This window comes from Anabrus simplex, chromosome 3, assembly GCF_040414725.1.
Source record: "Anabrus simplex isolate iqAnaSimp1 chromosome 3, ASM4041472v1, whole genome shotgun sequence".
Taxonomy (NCBI): domain Eukaryota; kingdom Metazoa; phylum Arthropoda; class Insecta; order Orthoptera; family Tettigoniidae; genus Anabrus; species Anabrus simplex.
The window spans coordinates 374,148,467-374,175,518 of record NC_090267.1 but is presented as its reverse complement, the minus strand read 5'-3'; the positions used below and the strand labels follow the sequence as shown (position 1 = coordinate 374,175,518).

Sequence of the window (27,052 nt, the reverse complement as noted above, 5' to 3'; positions counted from 1 at the left end):
GAAAGACCTGCACTTGGCGAGCCGAACCCGTCTTGGGATATCCCGGCACTAAAAGCCATACGACATTTCATTTATCGTCTGCGAGTATGTTCGCGATCTGGGAAGAAGTCCCATTATTCCAATGTTTTGGAGAGGCACAGCGGTTTTTCTCCTAGAGTCATGGTGTAGTGAGCCATCTGGTATGATTTTAGGTCACGACTGGTAGCGACAGAGAGAAATCTGCGGCGCAATTGTACGTCATGGACATCCTGCGTCCTCCTGTGTTACCTCTCATGTGACTGTAATGTGGTGTCAATTTTCAACAGGACAATACCCGTACACACACGGCACGTATCTCTATGAACTCTCTGTATGATGTTGAGGTACTCCCGAGACCAGCAAGAACTCCAGATCTTTCCCCAATAGAACATATGTGGGACCAGGTCCGACGTCAACTCCGTCCTAGTGCCAGTATCCAGGATATCAAGGACCAGTTAAAATAGTTGTGGGTCACTTTGACTCAGGAGGAGGATACAAAGGCTTCATATCACCCTTCCCAACCGAATTAGTGCATGCATCAGGCCAGACGGGATGCAACGTCATACTGACAAGTGGGATTAAGTTCTTTGCAAATTTGACTCGATTTTGTAATATCTGAAATAACTTGACATACCCTCGCAACTCTTGAAGTCTCATTCCGTTTCCTTCTCCAGTTCTCCGTGCTTCAATTTTGTTGTTGTCAGGAAGTGTAATAATAATAATAATAATAATAATAATAATAATAATAATAATAATAATAATAATTTTACGGCCTCCGGTACTGTGTGCAGACGTTTTCATTTGACGCCATCTGGCTGTCTGCTCGTCAGTTTTGACGTTCCATTTTATTCTAGGCCTACTAGATGGCAGAGGAAACCGAATCTTTCTTGGGCGTCTATAGCTGAGTTTTAATTAATTTTGTCACGTCAGCACCAACATTATAACCAGAGATCATTTACATGCCTACGTCGTACAACATGGAATGTCGAATGGACTCTTCTTTCACCCTTCAAAATTCCTACTACCTCTGCCGGATTTGAACCAGACAGACAGTGACCCCACAGAGGCCGCTGACAAGGACAATAGTTACGATTCGTCTCCTGTTTTAATTTAATGAGGGGAAGATTAAGGAGCAATTTGCATCTTCAGCCATCGAATTTGAAGTTCCACAGAGGCTTGAAAAAGTGTTCGCCTGCGTTTGGATTGCTGTCATATGGATTAGGCCTATCTGTAGCTATCCTAGTTATCCTAGCTGATATTTTCCTAGTATAATAAATGGCTGTGGCCATTTGGTTACACTACTCCAAATTGGTTATATCTCACTCTAGCTTCCCCTTTTACTTTCTCTTTCTGCATGCAATTAACTTACCCACACTTTGCACACGTAATAATGCATGATTTAGGGTTTACAGTAGAACTTTCTCATCCATTGTTCCCAGGCTCTGATCCCATGGGCACCGAACTCGATAGCTGCAGTCACTTAAGTGCGGCCAGTATCCAGTATTCGGGAGATAGTAGGTTCGAACCCCACTGTCGGCAGCCCTGAAAATGGTTTTACGTGGTTTCCCATTTTCACACCAGGCAAATGCTGGGGCTGTACCTTAATTAAGGCCACGGCCGCTTCCTTCCCACTCCTAGCCCTTTTCTGTCCCATCGTCGCCGTAAGACCTGTGTCGGAGCAACGTAAAACAACTAGCAAAAAAAAGATCCCATGGGCGCGTGAATGACGTTTTTCTAATTATTTAGGCAGTTATTTCTATAACATTAATAATCCGATTAAAACTCACATTAAATCATTGGAAAATTACTGGCAGTGATTTGCACTTTAAGGGTATTAGAATATCACACATTGTAGCATATTAATAGTATGTAAGCCTGTCTTCGATGGCAAAAGTTACTATGTGGCAGTTAAATAGAGATTTGTTGATTGTTCTTTAAAGGGGCCTAGGTCATCGGCCCAGAAGATTTGAAATTAACATTTTATTAATATATCTCACGAATAAAACTCACACGGATTCTACTGTCGTTATTACTGTACTTTATGTTACTATTTGTAAAAACTGAGCGTGTTGGCCTTGCAGTTACGATCATAAAGCTGTGAGCTTGCATTCGGGAGGTAGGGGGTTTGAATTCCACCCTCGGCAGCTCTGAAGATGGTCTACCATTTTCACACCAGGCAAATGCTGGGTCTGTGCCTTAATTAAGGCCACGGCCGCTACCTTCCTAATCCTAATACTTTCCCATTCTTCCGTTGCCGAAAACATACTTACTTTAAAAAATGGACATATTTTATTGAGAAAGAACTAACCTTGTGGAATTCCATCTTACCCGAATCATGGAAATGCCAACAACATAACATCTACATTGCGATCAAAATTTGTCGGATATCACAGCATGAACTTTGTGACATGAGTTCTATTTTTGGTTGTAGATGGATATAATGCCGTTGCGCACTTCACTAGTAGAAGGTACTTGCATTAAACTTCTTAGTATTTTTATGGAAGGCAACACAACTCGGAAAAAGGCAGACTTAATGCGTCACACTAGTCAGTTTAACGTAGTCCTATTTAGTCATGCACGAAGATTCGTACCTCGAACGCACGCCGATAATAAAACTGTGCAGAGCTGTATGCGTCAACATGGCTAAGATAATACAATCGATTTGCTGAAAGAAACTCATTTTTAATGGTTGTTCGAGGTGGACATGGTCATGAGTTAGTCATATTTTTTCTTGTAACTGGAAATAAATAAACTATACCTGGCTGCAATTCCAAACGTTGAATCTTCTCATTTTCTCATTATCCCTGTGAAAAGACAGAAATAACCATATATATCCAAACATTAAGCAGCATTACATTCTGTGAAGTCAACTCACACTTCATGTAATAATTATTCTTATTATTTCTCCCATACGATGTGGCTCAGGCTGTGAAGCCTGCTGTTAAGTCAAACTGAAAAATACTACTACATCATATAACAGAATAATAATGCTTCTATATAATCTATGATCTATTAAAGTAAGGTGTAAATAAGAGGTGAAAATTATAAACTACAGGTTATATTACTGACGATTTTCAAGGCGTGTACGAAATATGCCGTCTAATTATAGAGAGCCGAGAAAAGGAGTATCAGATCAGTCAAAATGAGAATAGGAATCAATCCGCTAACTCACAATTTTCATTCAGACTGAGATGAGGCAAGTAACATAATGTCGTTTCAAACGACGTATTGGGTTATACACTGAAGAAAATGGAAATCGCAACACACAGAAGGGGTGGTGCTACATTGCTGCAATTGAACATGCAGAACGAGTGTTTGGTTGTGATTCGATGATTACACTTTCAGATCCCTCTGCCCACCACGAGCTGCAATACATTGAAGAATATTCGTCGAGGCATGGAGTCAATAAGGCCTTGGATCGCTTCCTGAGGAATTGTGGCCCATACTTGCTGCACTGCACGGTTCAGTTGTTCCAGAGTTGTGGGTGGCTGAGGACGGTTGGCCAATTGTCGACCCATAATGTCCCACACATGCTCAATAGGACTGAGGTCCGGCAATCTGGCGGGCCATTCTAAGGTTGTGATGTCGTGGAGAGCATCTCTGGAGATGCGTGCAGTGTGAACCCCGGCATTGTCCTGCTGAAACATCCCATTAGCAATGTTCGCTATCATAGGGACAACCACTGGATTGAGTACCCTATCAACGTACTGTCGAGCAGTCATAGTGCCCTCAAGAAGCACTAATTGTGATTTCACATTAAAGCCAATAGCTCCCCAGACCATAATGCTTGGTGTTGGCCCTGTGTGCCTCTCGATAATAAAAATCTGGGCGGCGCCTCTCCCCGGTACGTCGGCGCACACGATTCCGGCGATCACTGCGGGCACCAAAGACGACCCTATGCCATTCGTCGACCCACGTCGATCTTTCTCGATACCAGGCCAGCCTTACACGTCGATGTTGTGGGGTCAATTGAACACCTTCTGCAGGGACACGGGCTCGTAAGCCAGCTGCACGCTGGCGATTACCAACTGTTTGTTGTGTAACGTGGGGTGCCACAGCTGCTCGAATTTGCACTGCTGTTGCATGGGGATCCATCCGGGCCATCCCAACTATGCGGCCATCCTCTCTCACAGTTGTCTGTCGCGCTGGGCCTGTGCCAGGTCTACGAGTTTGGGTACCTTCATTTGACCACTGCTGCCATACACGTTGTACCGTAGATGCCTGTCGGCCAACACGTGCAGCGACAGTCCTTAGCGATGAAATGAAATGTCGTATGGCTTTTAGTGCCGGGATATCCCGGGACGGGTTCGGCTCGCCAGGTGCAGGTCTTTCTATTCGACACCAGCAGGCGACCTGCGCGTCGTGATGAGGATGAAATGATGATGAAGACAACACATAGACCCAGCCCCCGTGCCATTGGAATTAACCAATTGAGGTTAAAATCCCCGACCCGGCCGGGAATCGAACCCGGGACCCTCTGAACCGAAGGCCAGTACGCTGACCGTTCAGCCAACGAGTCGGACAGTCCTTAGCGATAATCCAGCCTCACACAGCCCAATTATCCGAGCCCTCTCAAACGGCGACAGTTGTTGATAGCGAGCTCTTCTCTGTCGTCGAGGCATGTTTGACGGGGAACACCACTGCACAGACTGCAAGTCAACTACGCTACACCAGAGTCCATATACTGGAGTTGATTCCTCCGCGACCAATCACTTTGGGAGACCTGTAGCAACAATCCAATGGGTCTGAAACTTTGATCGTTTACATACCTCCAGTACATGGCATCGTTCCGTATCTTGAAAATCAACACAAACGACCAATGCCTTCACGATGTTGCAATTTCCATTTTCTTAAGTTACGTTTCGAAATTCACTTGTTCGATTCCCAGAGTTCACAAAATGTCAAGTTCCGAAGAATTCCCAAATTTTGGTGATTACAACGCTCCTTTTACTCACTGTGTCGTGCAAAAATAGAAGTCCAACCAGAACAACCACGACGGCCCCCACCCATTAAATGATGGTTTCTACCTTACCTTACTTCAGATGACTCTGAATTGTTCCTATCCTCATTTTAAATGTTCAGATTCCCTTTATCACCGCAAATGAATATCGGAGATTTTTCCTACACTGTTGTATGACGCACAGAAATATTATATTTTACTGTATACCAATGTTAATTTCTTAGTCCGCTCTGTGGTGTAGTGGGTAATGTGATTAACTGCCACCCTCGGAGTCCCGGATTCGATTCCTGTCTCTGCCACGAAATTTGACAAGTGGTACGCGGTTCACTCAGCCTCAGGAGGTCAACTGAATAAAGGAGGGTTGGATTCCCACTTCAGCCATCCTTGAAAAGGTTTTCCTTTGTTTCCCACTTCTCCTCCAGGCAAAGGCCGCGGGATGGTACCTAACTTAAGGCCACGGCCGCTTCCTTCTCTTTTCCTTGTCCATCCCCTCCAAACTTCCCATCCCCCACAAGGCCCCTGTTCAGCATAGCAGGTGAGGCCACCTGGGCGGTTGTGTCCCATTTGCGATTACTCCAGTTACAGAAGAAAGAAAGAATGTGCAGAAAGACAAGTTCGTGTCCCATTTGCGATCACTGTAAAATTATCAGTAGCCGATCAAGGTTTTCTAACGTCCATGCATCAGGGAGACGAATGAGTTCAGAGATTCGCCCAACCCGTCCCCTCTCTCTTGAACCTTTTTTGAAGTAATATTAGTCTATAGTTTTTAACATACTTATTCAAGCTGTAGACATCCATCATTGGGGTAGCTTTTGAAGTTACATGCGTGATTTTTTACGACATAGAGTTCATTGAGACCAATAGAGGCAAGCCTTGTGCTTTAAATACTAGATCCTCTTACATTATATAGGGGAAATTTAAGCATGTTTGGTGATGTTCAAAACAGAAGAAATCCCAGTGTATAGGTAGACTACTGTGTCAAAACGATACAGTAGTGAGAGTGATCGATCATCAGAGCGTTCCTGACGAAGCAAACTTGGACGTAAAGAAAGCTATATTCCGAGAGAAGAAGAGATCCCGTGACGACAACAGTGCGCCAGTTCCTCAGATATTTTGACGAATAAATTCAGCATTTCCTAAACAGGTGTTACGAATTCATTACGAGGACACTGAAGTTCTATAATTGAAAGAGTACGTCGTACCGAAACAAAAGCCATGCTCAAGGGGCACAAAAAGAGCTAAGGGGTTCCGAGGAGGTTGTTCTTCGTTGGTAAATCCTAAAAATGACTGACGGGGAGATTTTTCTCCTGGTCGATAATGGTGCAAAAGATGTGTTGTTCGTATTCAGAGGAGGCAAAGGAAAGGAGTATTTGAGAAGAGAAAGGTCTTTCTTTATTGATGGGACATTCAACAGATGCAGTAGTCAATTTAATAAGATCTGTTTCATACATATTGACCTTGGACTCACAGAAGACGAATCAAACGTTGCACCAGTCGTCTTTGCTCTTCTCCTGACATAAAGAAACTTATTTACGGATGCTACGATTGCTTCTACGAGAATTACGTGATTGTCAGCCTGAGATGGTATACGCTGATTTTGAAATATCGACTATCTATCTCATCAGTTAATATCCGTGGGTGTGTTTGCTTTCCATTATTTTCCTTCCATTTTACGCAGTGGAGGAGGGTTTACCATCTTGGTATTACTACTTTGAAAATGGAAACCTACAACATGTTTTCCAGCCATTGACCGGGTCAGGGATGTAATGAATGAATCACGTTTGGGCTATTAGTACGATGGGGTCGCCACTCACAAAGTGATTTATTAATGACTGATAGATGTTATGAAATGAGAATGGAGAGCGTTGCTGGAATGAAAGATGACAGGGAAAACCGGAGTACCCGGAGAAAAACCTGTTCCTCCTCCGCTCTGTTCAGCACAAACCTCACATGGAGTGCCCGTGATTTGAACCACAGTATCCAGCTGTGAGAGGCCGACGCGCTGCCGACTGAGCCGCGGAGGCTCGCTTGTTACTGCAAGGAAAATGAAGACGTCAGACTGTGTATGAATGTGTGCTGCCCTTGCTCTTCTCAAGCCTGAAAAATGTTGAAGACTGGCTACAATATATATCCACGGGCAAGCATCATAGGAAGAAAAGCTCACCGAATTGCTTGACTACCTTGTGGCCCAAAATCCTCAAGTGCCTCCTGAATTATGGAACTGTTACCAGTGACGTCATAGAACGAATAATTCAGTAGAAGGATGGAATCATAAACTGAACAGTCGGACTGGAAAACCACGCCCCAAAGTGATCGACCTCATCGAATACTTAAAAACTGAAGCTGAGAAATCTAATCTTAAGTTTATGAGGACGGGCTTGAATTTAAAAGGAATTGAAAGGGAAAACGGAATGAGTTGGATGGATGAATAACAAGGATTACAGGAAGGTACGAATAAGATTTCGAAGTTGGAAAGTGTCCTACGACGATGTCTTACGGTCTGGAAATTGACTAATGCCAAAAGGGCAACAAGATCTTCAATTGAAGACCGAATGCGGTTACCCGTGCGTATCTATGACGACCGTGGGTCACTTGACCCCCTATTTTGAAGCTGGTGCGAGGTGACAAGACAGACTCACTTCAAAACAGTTGAGCCGCCTATTAATGAATAAGGCACGCAGTTTTGGCTGGCGATAAGAATGGTACCTTTTCGCATTATTGTTGTAGAATTATTACTTAAAATTATTTTAATCTGAACATAAGTTAAATTTTGGAATTTTGTAGGCCTACATCTAATCCGAGCGTACAGACAAAATCATCATTTATTTTTATATGTGAAAGTAGGCTGAGTGGCCGCGCGTGGTAACGCGCTACGGCTATGGAATAAGGCCATGGATTCGGGAGACGCGTGGGTTCGAACCCCATCCTCAGCTGTCCTGAGAATGGTTTTCTATGGTTTCGTATTTTCACTGTCAGGGAAATGCCGCGACAGTTGCTATTCATAGACCACAGCCGATTCCTCCGACCTCTTTACCCAATTTCATTCACCATAATACATTTCATCTCCATTAGCTCCTCAAGTGAGGTTGACATAAGGAAGGGCATCCGGCCGTAGAAACATACCGTATAAATTTCATTTCATTTCATCCCCGTTTCCGTATTCGGAAATGGGACTATGGGTTATACAGAAATATGAAAGTAAGTAATTAGGCTACATTTTGAGCAGTTGTTTACTTGATGCGTCAGTTTGAATATTTGAACAGTTTGAGCAGATTTAAGCATTAATGTAATAGTGTACTGTATATTGGGGAAGAAAAACAGGTGATCAACAATTGCTTAGCACTGTCAAGGAAGCAGAGTGTTACACCAATAGCGTTGTTTTGAATCTGAGAAGTCTAAAATTAAACGGTTTTAATACGCCATTCTTGTGTCTGATTTTTAAAACTCATTTGACCGCCTTTACACTCGCAACCATCTGGTAACCCTAAATCAAAATTATATTTGAGTTCTATTTAGACCCTGCTTTATCTTTTCCGATGTTAACACACCAGACTCATACGGTAAACGTAATTTAATGTTTCAGCATCAGAATACTAGCACGTAGGTTTCACCAGTTACTTGAAGGCTGTCTCCCTGTATCAGTCCTTCAGTAGGGAATTTCCTCACAGCAACCTGAGTGTTGGTGAATCATTACAGTATGTTCTCGCTTATAAGATAGTAAGTCGAAAATGGGACAATGCTTAACATGTTAAAAATACTGAGTCCGAGGGGAAGGACAACCCTGGAGGGTAAACGGATTAAGAAAAAAAATTCTTAATTCTTAAATTTGTCTGGCTCCCTTTCTGAACGGTCAGCGTAGTGGCGTTCATCCTGGGTTCGAATCCGTGTCAGATCTATGGTTTTAAATATGTTAGGTTAATTCATCTAGTTTGAGGACTGGGTATTTGTGATCGTCTTCACACACATCTTCATTTCCATACAAAATGTCAGACTACCCACTATCCACCACAGAAACACGAAATTTGAATACCTCCCTTCACATAAAGTTGGAATCGGGAAGGGCATCTTGACGTACAACTAGGTTTCATCCACATTAGTCCAGATAATGTCTTAAATTTATTTACCACTTACAAAATTTCGGTCAACAGGGAGAATATGGCTTGTAATCTGAATTTAATCTTGTAAATTAATTAATAGTAGACGTATTGGACTGATAGAGTTCTGTATAAAAGTTTCGTGTCTCTTGTTATGCAGACCCTCCGACCAGGGTGGACGTCGTCTGCCGTTTATAGGAAAATTCGTGATGTGGTGGAGGACAGTGTTGGGTGTGGTATCTGAGCTACAGGGATGCTGGAGACAGTACACACATGCAGCTCTCAAACCAGGAAAATTAACCATCATGGTTAAAGTCTATGACCCGGCCGGGAATCGAACCCGAAATGAAGGCAACCAAGCTAACCATTCAGCCAAGGATCCGGACAAAATTTCTATGATGTTTTCTTTGTGTAGTATCGTAAGTAATTCGTTGACGTTAAATAGTTAACAACATTTTTGCTAAAAGTATACATATATAGTGAACGGGGATTATTATTTACAATTCCTAAAAACACTGAAATCATTCTTGATACCTGTTCAATATAGAGATAACTATTCAGGCAGTTGTAGGAAATGTTTAGGACTATGTAGCTATTTTTTTATAAGTTGTTTTAAGTCGCACCGACACAGAGCGGTCTTGTGGCGACGATGGGACAGGAAAGGGCTAGGAGTTGGAAGAATGCGGCCGCGAATAAGCCTACTGTGGTAAAACCACGGAAAACCATCTTCAGGGCTGCCGTTAGTGGGGTTTGAAACCAGTATCTCTCGAATACTGGATACTGGCTGCACTTAAACGACTACAGCTATCGAGCCCGGTGTGTATTTGTGTAGCTATTAACCGTGGCCTTAATTCTGATACAGACCGAGCTTTTCTCGCTTGGAGTAGCATTGGAACCGATATGTAAAGAACTAAATTCAGAGCACGATCAACATCGTGTTCTGATCATACTTCCTTACATGTATATATGTATGTTGGGTATTCACCCCGAAGGCTGGTTTGATTATGTAACAGTCTTCCAAGCCCACTTAAATGCACACACCAAGCGACCCTATGAGCGATATTTTCACACCATTCACCATTAACATGGGGACTGGCTGCATAAGAATTGGTGTAACGGTTCCAATGCTACTCCAGACACTCCACCCAATATTGTCATTAGAGCTACCCATTACATGACGCTTACCGATTCAAAATACCACCATTGACAGTCCTGAAGATTATTTTTCATGGTTTCCTACATTCATATCAGAGAAAAGCTTGGTCTGTATCTGAACTAAGGCCACGGTATAGCTACACAGTCCTAGACGTTTCCTATTCCGGCGTCAATAGTTGTTACTATATTGAACAGGTATCAAGAATGATTTCAGTGTTCGGGTTATGTAAATAAAAATCCCTGTTCACTATATATTTATACACTTAAAAAAATGTTAACTATTTATCGTCACACTAACGCCTTGAAGTTTTTCCGACGACTATAGTACACAATTTTTGACTGTGTGTGGTAGGTGTGGTATTTGCTGCCCTTGTATGTATCAATAGAACATTTCTTCGGTCTAAGTTGGAAAAAGTGCCTTGGAATTTGGATTAATATACCTTTTCACTGCTTAGTTTTAGTAACCATGTAAATAAACGAGAGGACCGTGAGAGCTCCAGAATTCGTATCTCGAATCTTAAAATAATTCTCTATGTCAGCCTGCTATAACATAAAATTTATGTTATAATTATGTCATAATACACGTGCACTGATTGAAGGAAATGGAGCGAGTACTTTGCTGTGATGTTTCATCGTTGGCAGTCCTACTAAAAATACATTATTGTTATTTTAATGATTTTGTGATTGTTGTTATATTATGCAGAGGAACAATTGTGATACAAAGATCTACCGTCCATTTTCTTTCTCTGTTGTGGCATATCCTCGGCTGAATGGTCAGTGTCGAAGCCTTCAGTTCAGAGGGTTCTGGGTTCTATTCCCTCCGGATTAGGGAATTTTAATCGCATCTGATTAATTCTTCAGGCTCGGGGACTGGGTTTTTGTGATTGTCCCAACACTTCCATCTTCATATTAAGACTACACACTGCACTACTCACTACCTTAGGAACAAATAATGGTGATTACATTCCTCCATATAGCGTTGGCGTCAAGAAGGGCATCTGGCCATAAAACAGGGCCAAATGAACGTGCCCGACATAGTTAGGACCCTTGACCCCACAATTGTGTGAAAAACGGAAGAAAAAGTGTGACTTATGTCCGGCAAACCTGGTTCTCTGCGAAATTCCTTGATGTGCATACTGTAGAAGTTAATTTTTATTAGTATTTAGAGGAAAATGGCCATGGGCTTGAAAATAATAACGTGGTGGTATTTTTCTTCTTATAACCTGTAAGTCGGGTCCTCAGTGTCGCTATAAGAAGTCGCATTAACATGAAGCATCGAATACAACACAGTATTTTAAATTATAATCCGGAAACGAAAAGGAAGAGGGATGTTCGTATGACGGTTGGTCGACGATAGTACTGGACTCGTTTGTCTCCCACGACCGTAAGTTCTCAACTCCCTGGTGCGTTAACGCCCTGACCTACCCTGCATAAGAACAACAATCTAGCTACCTTGCTCGAGATATGGAATAAAATGGTATGAAATCTCGTTTACTGTATTTACAACACAGCTCGGAAATGTCCTGCAAGGAACACAGTGTGATTGTTTGGGGTTGATTGTTTTCGAGTGTGCTCGGCTTTCTCCGTCGCTGTGTGTGTGTCTCTCACAGAGGCTTGGCGGGTTGCCGACGAGCGCAGGCTTCAGTGTGCGGGAGGCTTAGCTGCAGTGAACACGTATGGAACTTTCGCAACGGTGCAAGGTTAAAAAGGTCTTCGAAGTAACAATTCCCAGAACCTATCACTAGGATTACCAGTGTCGCTGTAATCTGCCGCATTAACATGAAGCATCGAATACAACAATACTTTTAATTACTGTCCGACAACCAGAAGGAAGATAAATTGGAATTTATTGTATAGTTCCATCGGTTGATATTTTGAAACTGAAATTATTAAGAATTGAATCATTAAATTAATATACTTTCAAAAAGTTTTTTAAATAATTTTGGAGTAATGATGTAGCCGTTCTTGAAAAACAGAAAAATTAAACATATTTTTTCTATATTTCCTATTAGAGTGTTTTGAAGTAACGAAGTATAATTTTATAAGACAAGGTTATTAGACATATTTTGGTTAATAAACGCAGTCGATGAGGTATTTTTAGATGTGTATATAAAAAGCCTAGTTAATGTTATATTTTATGTATGTTTCGACGTTATAATGACTCCAAAAAAGGAAGTAGAACAGATCAAGGAAGAGAAGAAAAAAGACGAAGAAGATGAGGAGCAATCTCAAGAAGATGATCAGCAGCAGGATCAGCTGAGTACAACCTCGTCATCTCAGCCGCCTCCTCAACTGCCTCACGCTCCAGCCCTCAAACGACCCCAACAATCGCAAGCAAAGCGAACATCCATCAAACGTGTAGTCACTATACTTCCGGGTAAAGAGGTACGTTGTGGATGGATGTTTAGATGTTGTCGCTGGTAGTCGAACCTGAACCGCTTCATAAATGTTTAATAGTTAGGCAGAGCACACAACTAACTGCTTTGTATGTAATGTCAAGTAATGTACCAGCTAACTAAGGAATTATTTTTTTCGTGGCATACGGGCTTCGATTAGATGATATTATGTTGCATGCAGTCCATCTATCATAAGGGGGCGGGTCCGTTATTCCGCAGAGCAGCGCGCGTTGTTATGTAAACCATTGGCTTCAGTAATTTTTTCAATAGTTATGTAATTTAAACAATTGCAAAGCACATAATTTACCTACTATACACATTAGATTTTATCCGTCCAGCATTTTATAAGTTCGTAACGTGTATATAAACAATTAATATATACACTGTTTCATGAATCATTATTTTCTTTAAAAGCATGTGTATTGTCAGTTCCAATATGTACCTAATAGAAAAATTCAAACAAAACTGCCAAAAATTCTATTAACATAATTTTTGTTAGGAATAGATCTAGTATCCATCAATAATAATAATACTAATAATAATAATAATAATAATAATAATAATTTTAGTGTATTCATCGTAGAAAGTACATGCTTCTAAATGTCAACGTTGATTTTCCTAATTCTTCTTTTCCTTTCTATTACAATTTGTTTTACGCCACACCGATACAGATAGGTCTTATGGCGACGATGAAATAGGAAATGGTTAGAGGAGTGGAAAGGAAGAGGCCGCGGCCTTACTTAATTAAATTCGATTTTCAAGTTTTCAATGATTATATTCGAATGAAAAATATTTTAATACATTTTGCATACAATGCACGCCAGTATTTTATACATTAGGATGGACACGTTGCCGTGTAATAAGATAGCATACGAGTTTTAGTTATGATCCAATTGATGTAGTGGTGTCTAAAAAATCAGGAAATTAACAATGTTACCCGCAATAATCTTTGGAATAAATTTTAGAACGTTAAATCAATAAATATAATTTATCGTGTCATCGTCCCTGCGAAGTTACCTTGTGTAAGATTTTTCTGTTAGTCTGTGTTATTTTCGTGTCTGTAGTACAATATTTTAGCGTGTACACTTTCTCAGAAATGAAGCCCCGTTACTGTTAAATACTGTACCATTCTCTTTAAGCGAATATATACTAGTAGATATTTCACTGGAGTTTTTAATTAGTATGACCTTTAACATATTCGGACGAGATAAAAAATCTTTCTTCTCACACGTTCGAATGAAATATGGCATTAAAATAACTTACATAGCGTATAAACCCGTGATCCTCCTCTTTAAGGACGGATCTAACCCAATTCTGCTTAGAACAAACTGTTGCGAAAATGATCCATTTTTATGCTGACAGGGTTTTTATTGCAAATATATTACAATGAAGGAAAATACGATAATAATTCTCAATATGATTAGTATGACCAATTTACCTGAAACCTGAACGAGTTAGTGCTACATTCAATAAATACCAAACAAAAGCAAATACACGAGCAGTGTAAACAGAAGTAGAAATACAGCTGATTATTTGAATTATAAATAAAACACTCAAACGGAACTGTATTAAAAATTTACCCTGCCGGTGTCTGCTTACCTAATATGTGAAAAGTGTTAGGTGATAGTTTTCTAAATATAAATGAATTAATAAGGAATAACTACAGTATAAGGTTTGCTGGGTCCGACTGATTGGCTTCGGTTCAGAGGATCCCGGGTTCGATTCCCGGCCGGGTCGAGGATTTTATCCGCCTCTGATTAATTCTTCTTTCCTGGGGACTGGATGTTTGTGTTTGTCCCAACACTTTCTTCTTCATATTCAGACAATACACTACACTACCAACCACCACAGAAACACGCAATAGTGATTACATCCCTCCGTACAGGGTTGGCGTGAGGAAGGGCATCCGGCCGTAAAACAAGGTCAAATCCACCTGTTCGACACAGTTCGCACCTACGACCTCACACGTGTGGAGAAAATGCGGTAGAAAAGAAGAAGAACTGTGATGTTTGCTGGGTATTTTTGAGTCTACTACATAATCATAATAAACATTTCGTTAAATTCGGAAGGAGGTCATAAGGAGCATACAGTGAAATTCTTATTATTTCGATATTCTCCCCCCAGACGCATAAATGAGTACTTGTATTAAAAATGTTATAAACGAATCGTAAAACGAACTATTGTATTTGACGTTAAGGAAGTGCCGTAACCCTAACAAACTGTCAAAATTTTCTTCTCTGTGTGATATGCTGATTGACATTTCTTACTCTTAGGCATTGTTACGAACAAAAATTATGTGATATCTTAGTGTACACTCATAAGCTACATGCCATGACATTTATAGACGTAATATCTCGTATACATAAGTACTACTTTTATCTTTATATGTATATTTAAAAAAGCAAAGTCATCTCCGTACAGGCCGTGAAGGCCCTTGGAGGGGTGGAAGGTAAAGGCTTCCACTATCCGTAACCTCCGTGCTTGATGGGATAGAGTGGTTAGCTCAACGCCCAGCCACCTTTGCCCCCACGAATTAACCTGGTACTCGTTTTTGGTGTAGGCTGAGTGAACCTCAGGGCCATGTGACATTTATCTTTATTATAGCAGTATATTCTAGGAGAGTATACCGTATCATGTTGAGAGACGACAGTAAAAGAAAGTAAATTCATACAACACAATTGCGTTTCCAGGTAAAGAGAATTTAATTACAATAATACTTCAATTTTAATTTTACAGCTTGTCACCATTCTAACGTCAAAAGTTACTGGTGTATATTTATATTGGTTTTTACTAAGTATATCGCACCGACTCAGAGAGGTTTGGCGATGACTATTGGATAGGTCAGAGGTCGGACTGGGAAATAGTGACCGTGACATTAATTAAGATGTAGCCCCAGCATTTGCTGGTGTGAAAATAGGAAAGCACGGAAAACTAACAACTCTTCTGACAGTGTGGTTTGAACTCATCATCTCTAGCATTCAAACTAATAGATAAAGGCCTCGAACCGCGTAGCCAACTCACTCGGTTGCTCATAATATATTTACTGCATTTTAATTTCATAGGCCTATTATTTTACTAAATACCACCATTCTAATGTCAAAAGTTCTTGCTATAAATATTTTTCTGTTAGCTTTACATCGCACCGACTCAGAGAGGTTTGGCGGAGACTTGGATAGGTCAGTGCTAGGGCTGAGAAATAGTGGTCATGGCCTTAGTTTAGATGCAGCTCGAGGATTTGCCTGGTGTGAAAATAGGAAACCACGGAAAACCATCAAGCCTTCAGACAGTGTGATTCGAATTCACCATCTCTCGTATGCAAGCTAACACGACTCGAACCGCGTAAACAACTTGCTCGGTTGATCATAATATATTTTCTGCATACAATTCCTGGAAAGTGGGATCAGGGTACGGCAATAGTGTATATATTAGATACTATTCCATCATTCTCTTATGTATATCATCCAGTGGTCGTCTAACTCACTTCTTTCCGCGATTCCACTGCACTGCAACACAGAACTTAATACTGCTCTGGAAATTGTATCCGAGATTAGCGAATTAAAGAAATGCATCTCCAATTATTTCGTCAATACGATATGATATGCTGATTTAGTCGCCTACAGGAAACGGTAACTAAAAGTTCCTTACTTCGAAGAACTTTCGTAATTGCTTTACAATAAATATCCATTACTTCTCCCATTTCTAGCCAGTGTAAAACCACGCACATATAATCTATTTTCATTTTTAAATCAGGTAATAATATTAATAATAATGGCGTGTGGCCTCCGAAGATGTCTGGTTCAGGTCTTCAGAGTTGACACCGTAGCCTATAGGTGACCTGCGCGTCTATGAGGATAGGGCCCTACCTATGATGATTTCTAATGGTGAAGATGGCACACACACAGAGCCCCGATCCATTGGAATTAACCATTGAAAGTTAAAATCCCTGACCTACCCGGGAATCGAACCCGGGACACACTGGATCAAAGGCCAGAACGCTAACCATTTAACCATGGAGCCGGGCATAATAATAATAAGAAGAAGAATAGTACTAATGATAATAATAATATATGACCGAGCTCGATAGCGTTAATCGCTTAAATGTGGCCAGTATTCGGTATTCGGGAGAAAGTGCGTTCGAAACCCAATGACGGCAGCCCTGAAGATGGTTTTCCGCGGTTCCCCATTTTCACACCAGTCAAATGTTGGGGCTGTACCTTAAGGCCACGGCCGCTTCCTTTCCACTCCTAGCCCTTTCCTGTCCCATCAGCGCCACAAGACGAATCTGTGTCGACGCAACGTAGAGCAACTTGTTAAATAACCATAATATATTCTCGAAAACAGCTAGAGGATAGTTGTGTTCTGCGAGATTAGATTACAGATGTCTTCTTCTCCCTTTTAATGCATATCAACCCACACTAAACTTCCGTAATAATGCTTTTCACAAACACCACAGCAGGGAAAGGGCCGCAATCCCATTTTTCACGTAATATTAAAGCTCTGATCGTTTTTCAATATCAAGACAATTAAAATAAAAGAACATGATAATCTGGTTTTTCTCAGTAACAATCAATATCATTACTCTTATGAAACAAGTGCAGTAAGCATAATAATACATATTATTATTATTATTATTATTATTATTATTATTATCTACCACTTTCCCCACATTTGTGTGTTCGTGGGTGCAAACTGCGTAGCGCATGTGGACTTGGACCTTTTTACGGTCGGATGCCCTTCCTGACGCCAAACTTGTATGCAGGGATGTAATCACTATTGCGTGTTTCTGCGGTGGTTGGTAGTGTAGTGCGTTGTCTGAATATGTAGATGAAAGTGCTGAGACAGACATAAAAACAGAGTCCTCGAGCCGGAAGAATTAATCACACGCGATTAAAGTCTCCGTTCCGGCCGGAAATCGAACCCGGGACCCTTTGAACCGAAAGACTCAGCGCTGTCCATTTAGGCAATGAGTCGAACAAAACAAAACTTTCTTCAGCTTATCTCAGGTATTTCTGGAGTCAGTGGAGCCTCCCAGGCTCATTTTGGTTTTGGCCGGGGGTTTAAGACTGGATGCCCTTCCTGACACCACGTGATTCTTGAGATGAAAATCTCGACCTAGGACCGACCGGGATTCGAACCCCAGCCTTCTGGTTGGGAAGCCAACAGATAAGCCACTGAGCTAATCACGCCCATTATTATTATTATTATTATTATTATTATTATTATTATTATTATTATTAAATGATGTGTAGAAATGTTAGGTACATTTTATAAATGAACTACACTTTGCATCGAACGGTCCGTTCGATAAAATATCGAATATCGTAATATTTTGAGGCTTCGATGATACAACTCTCTCTGTGCTGGAAACAAACATGAAGTATTATTATACCTCATTGTTTTACATGCGTCCTCCTCTGTGGTGTAGTGGTTAGTGTGATTAGCTGCCACCCCCGGAGGCCCAGGTTCAATTCCCGGCTCTGCCACGAAATTTGAAAAGTGCTACGAGGGCTGGAACGGTGTCTACTCAGCCTCGGGAGGTCAACTGAGTAGAGAAGGGTTCGATTCCCTCTTCAACCATCCTGGAAGTGGTTTTCCATGGTTTCCCACTTCTCCTCCAGGCAAATGCCGGGATGGTACCTAACTTAAGGCCACGTCCGCTTCCTTCCTTCTTCTTTGTCTATCCCTTCCAATCTTTCCATCCCCCCAAGAGGCCCCTGTTCAGCATAGCAGGTGAGGCCGCCTGGGCGAGGTACTGGTCATCCTCCCCAGTTGTATCCCCAGACCCATAGTCTGAATCTCCAGGACACTACGCTTGAGGCGGTAGAGGTGGGACCCTTCGCTGAGTCCGAGGGTAAAACCGACCCTGGAGGGTAAACAGATTACGAAGGAACGATTTTACATGCTTTAAATATCCGGATCCATGACTAAATTTGCTCCAGGTTCGATCCTCGGGCAGGTCTGGATTATTATCGTCTTTAGTTATTTCCCTTGGCTCGGGGGCTGTGTGTATGTGCCGTCTTCAACATTTGAATTCAGTCCAGGTAGGACACTTCCCTCATAAACGAGCCGGTTGCCTACAGGAAAGTCGTACATCAGATCTCTCCGGTGGCCACCTACTTCTTCAAGTGTCATCTCCTCTCAGAAGGTCGGCTACCATAATAGAGATTCCTGCTTTAGATTATGCAGCGCGGAACAGCTCAATTGTCCAATAGTTGAACCAAGTTTTCAGATTATCACTCCAAGAAATGCGTCTTCTTCCTGATTCTCTTTTGCCTTGTATCTTCGCTTGAATGGCCTGGTACAGCATATTATATCTCCTCACATCACATGACGGAGATTCTGATTTTCACACTATTGAATATTTTCTTTCTCTTTCCCATTCGTCTCATTACCTCATCGTTTGTGACCTTGCCTGGCCAACAGAACCGCAGTATCCTTCTGTACGTCCGTAACTCAAATGCCTCGTATCTGTCCATTTCTCTTTTCTTGATGGCCCAGGTCTCAACTCCATAGAACAAGGTGGAGAAGACGTAATATCACAGAACACTCTCTTCATTTTATTGAATGCATTTCTGACTAGGCCGATCCTGGACTTTATTTCCTGAGGTCATACGTAATTAATTAATAATTTAAATCATTTCAATTACAGTAATTTCAATTTGTGGATTACATGTTCTGTCTATAAAGAGGATCGCGGGGTGTCATGTGTCTGAGTTTAGTCTCCAGACACTATTTCACTTCATGATGGGATTGAAAGGTACTGTTTGCTCAGAAACATGACAGTTTCCGATTCTGTTTGTCGTCATTTACAGAAGCAGCACGACATCCATATCGCACTACAAATATTTATCACCAGGTTGAGCGTATGAGGTCAGGGAACGCTGGCTTTCTCAGTCCAAGTAGGCGAGTTCAATCCCAGTTAGTCCAGTGGTATTTAAAAGTGCCCCCTTACAAGCTCGTAAAACAGCTCCTGCGAGACGAAGTCTGTCATCTGGGCGTCTGCGACAACCATAAAATTATTCAGTGGGACATATGATACACACACATTATATTATTATTATTATTATTGTTATTATTATTATTATGATTATTATTATTATTATTATTATTATTATTATTATTATGATTATTATTATTATTATTATTATTATTATTATTATTATTATTAAAAGTTTTTCAAACAGGAATTCTATAATATGTTATTAAAAGGACCTACGTTGTACCTTCCCAGAAATACCCACAACTCTAAGAGCTGCAGCTCTTCTTGATCTGTTCTGATTGATTTTTACTCACGTATTAACTGTCGTGGGACATAATGAATTAAACTACATACATTAAAAGTGTTCCTCCTTAATATCACCAATATCTTTGTATAGGTAGCTATCATCGACGCTTAGTCTACTACGGTTGTGTCATTAGTACGTACATCAGTTTGACACAGTCTTTTATGCTTCTTTATTCAGTATTAGCCTCTTGTTCTTTTCATAAATACTGTAGCCAACATAAACTAAGCTCCAGTCTGTTTGTCATGTTCATAGCTTGGTTTCATCGAACAACTCGCATCCCACAGAACTAATTTAACGAGTTCTAGATGTCTTGAGATATATTTTATCAACATATTTCTTCCCCTTATCAAATTTTTATTTTTAATCCCCATCACACCATATTTCCCAAATTCGCACAATTCAACCCTTCCATTTAGGCCTATTTTCGTTCGTACCTTCTTGCAACTTGATCGTGCCCTGCTGGTTTTTTTTATGTACTGGTAATGTTGCTGGCTTCTCATCAAGATGGCTGATGTTCGAATTACGGGCAATGTATGTGAAAATTTATAAACGAACGTCTTTGTGGTACAGATTCTACGTAAAACAGGAGGTTATTTGTCCATCAGTCACGTAGAACTACTAGGTTGCTTGCTCGTACATTTTTCTCTCTGAATCTGAACTGATCAAATTTAGTTTCAGTAAAATTATTTCGTATGTTTTGTAATGTACCCTAATTTCACCAAATGATTCCTGTCCTCATACTGTTCTTCGGATGTGTTGGCTTTACGTTCGACTAAATATTTTTTATGATTTTAGAAAACGCCGCGATTCCAGAAGTTTGTACCGCGGAAGTTCTTTAACATACCTACTGGTATGAGGCTAGCGTTATGGCACCAGCGGACTAAGCCGAATTTGAACCCTATAACGACATTCTACTTGCCAAGATTTCATTTCATAATAGGATATTTTCTACATCATCGGCCTTCACTCGATTCTACTAAGTTACGTTTGTTTTATATTTATATATATTATCGATACATCCGTTTTCCATTATTTCAAGGCTGTGTCCTTACTATAATTAGATATGTTCTAGAAACTTCTAAGACTGTAAAACAACTACGCCGAGGTTCGTGCCACTTTCTCCTCTGGCTGCAAATGATTGGTATGTTCATTTCAATTGCCTTAAGAACCAATTGTTCTTTTGGTTTCGTGTACAATTTTTCTTTATGTCGCACTGACACAGACATATCGCATACCGAGCGAGTTGTCTGTGCGGTTAGGGGTCCGCAGCTGTGAGCCTACATTCGGGAGATAGTGAGTTCGAAACCCACTCTTGGTTTCCCATTTTCACACCAGGCAAATGCTGTGGCTGTACCTTAATTAAGGCCACGGCCGCTTCCTTCCCATTCCTAACACTTCCCTATCACACAGTCCCAGAGTTTGTCTCGTGTGAAAGTGGGAAAACCACAGAAAACCATCTTCAGGACTGCCGACAATGGGGTTCAAACCCTCTATCTCCAGAATGGAATCTTAAAGCCACGTGACGCAAACCGCACAGCCACTTGCTCGGTAGGATGATATTCTATACTCACTGAATAAATGATTAGAGTAATATCAACAAAAAACAAAAGAATCAACACATACAGATAGTCCAGACATTAATCACTCATACTGTGTTCATGATATGTAAGCTTATGTATCCTTTAATGGCAGTTAGAACGGTCTTTTACTGAATCTCATCATCAAGCTACACAGTGTTTTGTGCGCTGAGCTCAGGCATGTCTTCAGATAGATCGAGGAAGTTTTGAGCATCATCTGTGTGGTCTTAATTAAATATGACGTGAACAGCATTGCTCTTAGCGTAGGATATTTAAAAATGCAATTAGTAGTTTTTTTTCTTTAATGCACCCTAATTGCATCGACTGATTCATGTCGCCATATTTTGCTTCCAATTTGTTGCTCATGATAATGTTGCCTTCAGGTTTAGAAAGCATAAAGGATGGGACATATGAAGAATCTTGTGAAAAGGCTCACAAATTAAAATATATAACTTTGTTTTCTTGCCAACATGACCCATACCGCTTTCATAGGAAATGAGGGATTTGATTTAATTTAATAATAGAATATCGTTGTGATTTTTCTAGTCTTCGTTACTAGTATTGGAAGACAATTTCGGTACATGTTGTATAAAACATGGAATCTCTCCCATAAACATATAGACACAGTTATTTTATGATTTTCTGTAACGTATGTTTGTCTACTCCATAGTCTCGTTTTCTGATACGGTGTCGGGGATGAGGTGAGATTAAACGATAGCCTAGGCCATGTTTCTAAGTCCGGATGCCCATCATGATGCTAACCTCAGTTAAGGATTTAATGAGGGTGAAAAGAATAATGGTGAATGAAACTGAGTAAAAATATGGAAAGAATCGTCTATGGCCTATTAATAGAACTGTCTCGGCATTTACCTGAAAGTGAAAATAGAAAACCACAGGAAACTATTCTCTGAACAGCCGACGGCCAATTTCAAACCCAGCTTCACTACCTAATCGTAGCGCGCCACTCCTCTCGGCTATTATTTTCTATATTATTATTATTATTATTATTATTATTATTATTATTATTATTATTATTATTATTATTTCATGTGCAGATTATTCTGTGTGATGAAAATTTATGCTAATGTGGTGCTGGATATTGTTGTGTGTTTTACGTGAACTAAAGGAATTTTGGGAACAACACAAACACCCAGTCCCCAATCCAAAAATACTGACTTTCACGATTAAAACCACGCCACAATCACCCATCAATCAGGACGTTGTATGAATGAATTTTCCAGATTAATAATAATAATAATAATAATAATATTGATTTTAACTCCCACTACCAAGATCTGACGGTTTCTGGAGAAGCCGATGTGCCGGAATTTTATCCCGCAGGATTTCTTTTACGTGCCAGTAAATCTACCGACATGAGGCTGACGTAGATGAGCGCCTTTAAATATCACCGGACTGAGCCAGGATCGAACACTCTAAGTTTCAGAAGACCAGCGCCTCAACTGTCCGAGCCACTCAGCCCGGCAACGTCCAGATTAGTGTCCTATATAATTATATATTCAGTATATTATGTAGTAATTCGTTACAAGGTGATTGTTGTGGTGATTATTGTTTTAGGAGGAAGTACAACTAGGCAACCATCCTTTATATAACACTAAGAGGGAATAAACGGAAGGGATCCGACACTTCGAAAAATGAAGATATTGGCCAAAAGAAGACAAAGGCCACGAAGTGCGTGAAAATGAAATACTCGCTAGCCTGCACAAACCTAATAGCCTCTGGGTCAGAAAAGAACAAGAGTTGACCAAGGGAGGTCGAATAGGATAGATGAAAGTGAGGAGCCTGGCACAAGTAGGTGGAAGCAATACCAGGACTCAGATAAGGGCTCCGTGGTCTTCAACCCACGCTCCAAAGTTCAGAGCTCATAGGGCCCCGTTTAGTCGCCTCTTTCGACTGCCAGGGGATACCGTGAGTGTTATTCTACCGCGCTCATCCACAGGGGGAATTTTGTTATAAACCTGAATGAAAGCAGGAAACCTTGAGAGTATTCATGCTTTGGATAATTAATGTACTATCCAAAGCATAGATTACCCACTGTTGTAACTTCCCAGTCCTATCGTGAAGTTATATCTTTAACGTTCGATTTTAAGTTCCCCACTGACTGCTCTTACGGTTTTAAGAGACTCTGAGATACCAAAATTTTGTCCCGCAGAGGTTCTTTTCCGTACCAGTAAATCTACCGATACAAGGCTGACGTATCTGAGCAACTTCAAATACTCTCGGTCTGACAGGAATCGAACCCGCCAGCTTCTTGACATCAGAAGGCCAGTGCTCCATCCTCGGATCTACTCAGACCAACGTATTATTTGATATTGATACACCGTGACCTGAATAAAGGAGCCTATCGTTACGCTCCTAGACTTAGCAAAGGAAGCTCTAGTGAATATTATAAAACTAACAGGACAAATATTGGAACGTATCAAAGACCTGCATTGAATTATTTAATTATTTATTTGTGTTATATTCCTGGCATTTGTCTTTCATTTTGCGGCTATAAAGTTAGGTAAACATTAAGTTAATGTTTCATTTGTAAAAAGAACAGATAGATTATATACACTCCACTAAGGAATGTCAGATATAACAAAGAGTACTATCAAATATTCCACAACTAATAGTCCGAGGATGGTTGAAAATATATTTAGTGATGATGGTGATGTTTGTTATTAATTTTAAACGGAATTGAAATTCTCAGCACATAATTCAACAATCACCTTGCATTACACATTTTCACGGCAATTCAGAATATTTTCTATAGACAGAATCCACATGTCTGAGGATGTTGATGGTACGTCATAAATAAATAAATAAATAAATAAATAAATAAATAAATAAGTAAATAAATAAATAAATGTAAGAGGAAGAAACACATCAACTATCTGGCAACAATAAACATTAATTCCCTCCTACAAACGGGAAAACTGAAACATACGTTGGACGTCCTAACAAAACACAACATCCTTATAACGGCTTTACAGGAGACAAGATTTACGGACGAAGAACCTTTTGAGTCACAAGGCTTCAGGATCTACAAGGGACAGCCAGGTCAGAGAGTGCTGAAGAATATGCCTCACCTGGGTACAGGCTTCCTATTCAACAACAAAATGATCAACTCTATTATCTCCTTCTCATCACCAAATGGGAGAACGTCCACTATAGCCTTCAGAAGTCTCAACAAAGCCTACACGATTGTTAACTTCCATGCACCTACCAATGATACTAATAAGAGTGATATGGAACGTGTTGAATACAAATGGACGAATTTAGTGCGGAAAGACCTACAATACCTAAACATTGATCACATTGACATTTACAACCGAGATAAATTCAGAAAGTTAGTCAAGATATCTGACTCTCTCCAGTCACTAACAACTAAATCACTGCGTCCAGGAGTAAGAGTGAAATGGACTCAAGAAAGAAAAAACATCCATAGCGCTAGAATGAAGGAATACTGGGCTAAGAGGAAGAAAAGAGCTCACCAGAGTTAAGAACCACGTGGTCCATCGTAGGCCTAAACTAAGAAGAAGAAGAAATAAATAAATAAATAAATTAATTAATTAATTAATTAATTAATTAAATTTTAAGGTCCAACTAACTACTCTTAGGGTCTTTGTAGACTCCGAGGTACCAGACGTTTGCCCCGTACAGGTTCTATACGTACTGGTAGATCTACCGGCACAAGGCCGATGTATCTGAGCAACTTTACCCTCGGGCGGACTGGGATCGAACCCGCCAGCTTAAGATCAGGAGGCCAGTTCTCTATCCTCGGAGCGACTCACACCAACGTTTTATTTGGTATTTATGCATCGTGACCCGAAGTAAAGGAGCCTTTCGTTACGCTTAATTAATCAATAAACAATGATAAGCAAAGCAAAGGCATATCGGTCTATCAAAAATACGTCTATAGGTATTAAAGCTTTTCAACGTGATTAATTCTTCTTACCAACGGTCCATTCGAATATCTGAGTTCCTTGCAATTATATTCTCTCAAAAATGTTAATTCAGGAAAGAACTCTAAGACTAGCATCAACATGATTTTTATTTCCCTTTGATTCGAGGAACATTTTAAATTATACTACGGTCCTGGGCCCCATGACAATAACCTACAATTACTGGCCATATTGGTTGTGGTCATTGAAGCGCAGGCCACGGTAATCATGCTATTGATTGTTCTGAATTGGAGATTGTTTGGCGTATTATGAGTACACCCTCAATAAATACGCCAGAGCTTTTGAAATGTTCAAGTTGCTTATGCTGTGTCTCATAAGTCCCGACCTGCATGGCCGTGCATGTCTCTTTGTACCATGCGAGTGTTTGAAGGTGAAATTGAATATCCGTGAGGATATTCTAGAAACTGCTAGGGTTACTATATCGAGACTGCTGGGCTAAGTGGCTCAGACGATAGATCACTGCCTTTCTGAGCGCATGCTGGCGTGTTGGATCGCAGCTCAGTCCGGTGGTATTTGCAGGAGCACAAATACATCAGCCTCGTGTCGGATGATTTGTAAAAGTAGTTACCAGGACGTAAAATTAATAGCATTATTATTATTATTATTATTATTATTATTATTATTATTATTATTATTATTATTATTATTATTATTATTATTATTATTATTATTATTATGTTTAAGTGGACTACAGACATCTTGGAACACAAGCCTGTTTATTATTGTGAGTATAAACTGCTTGGTCCGTCTCTGTGGTGTAGTGGTTAGTGTGATTAGCTGCCACCCCCAGAGCTCAGGGTTCCATTCCCGACTCTGCCTCAAAATTTAAAAAGTTGTATGAGCAATGGAACGAGGTCTACTCAGCCTCGGGAGGTCAACTGAGTAGAGGGGTTTCGATTCCCAACTCAGCCGTCCTCGAAGTGGTATTCCGTGATTTTCTGTCGTTTCCCACTTCTCCTCCAGGTAAATGCTGAGATGGTACACGCGTGCATATAAATGGTGTTCTGACATAAACAATCAACACTGCTCCACTCCAATACCAAAAAGAAGGGGAGGGAGTGAAAGAGTAGTGTTGAAGGCCGCTCCAAGTACCGAAAAGGAGGGGAAGAAATAGAACGGGTAGTGCTGAAGGCACCGTGTCTGGATTCCTTGGCGGTCTACATTACGTTATACTGCAACACTCTAAGATGGCTCCTAATTTATGAAAAGTGAATCAAGTCCGTATGTTAGTAAGTGGGAGGTTCACATTCTCCTCCACTCCCACCCGCGGCTCCCAAGTGATAGCTCAAGCAATACCACGCAGTCTTAAGAAAGTTCGGAGATGGGTAGAAATATTTCAAGAACGAGGTGAAGAAGGAATGGTACATCATAGGACACATAACAAGGCTTCTAGAAGAACTACTCCGGAACAGGATGCTGGAATCGTTCAAACTATGGACAATTCTTTTTGTGACTATTGACAACGCGATTGCCTCATTGGAACTGCCAGCAAGCCGGACTACCGTGAGTCGCCGGTTCCATGCTGCAGGTGTTCACAGTCGTCGAGCTGCAAAAAAGGGGAGACTTCTTGCTATCGACAAAGAACTTCCCGTAGGCTCTGC

At 40.6% G+C, this 27,052-nt stretch overlaps 1 protein-coding gene across 1 annotated transcript in view; it reads left to right on the top strand.

The window, feature by feature from the left end:
* The first annotated feature begins 12,384 nt into the window (after positions 1-12,384).
* LOC136866814 (inactive dipeptidyl peptidase 10) overlaps positions 12,385-27,052 on the top strand; it is a 1,081,356-nt gene continuing 1,066,688 nt past the window's right edge. The window contains exon 1 of the mRNA XM_067143919.2: positions 12,385-12,612. Coding sequence (XP_067000020.2) covers positions 12,385-12,612 — 228 coding nt within the window. The remainder of the gene's footprint in view (positions 12,613-27,052) is intronic.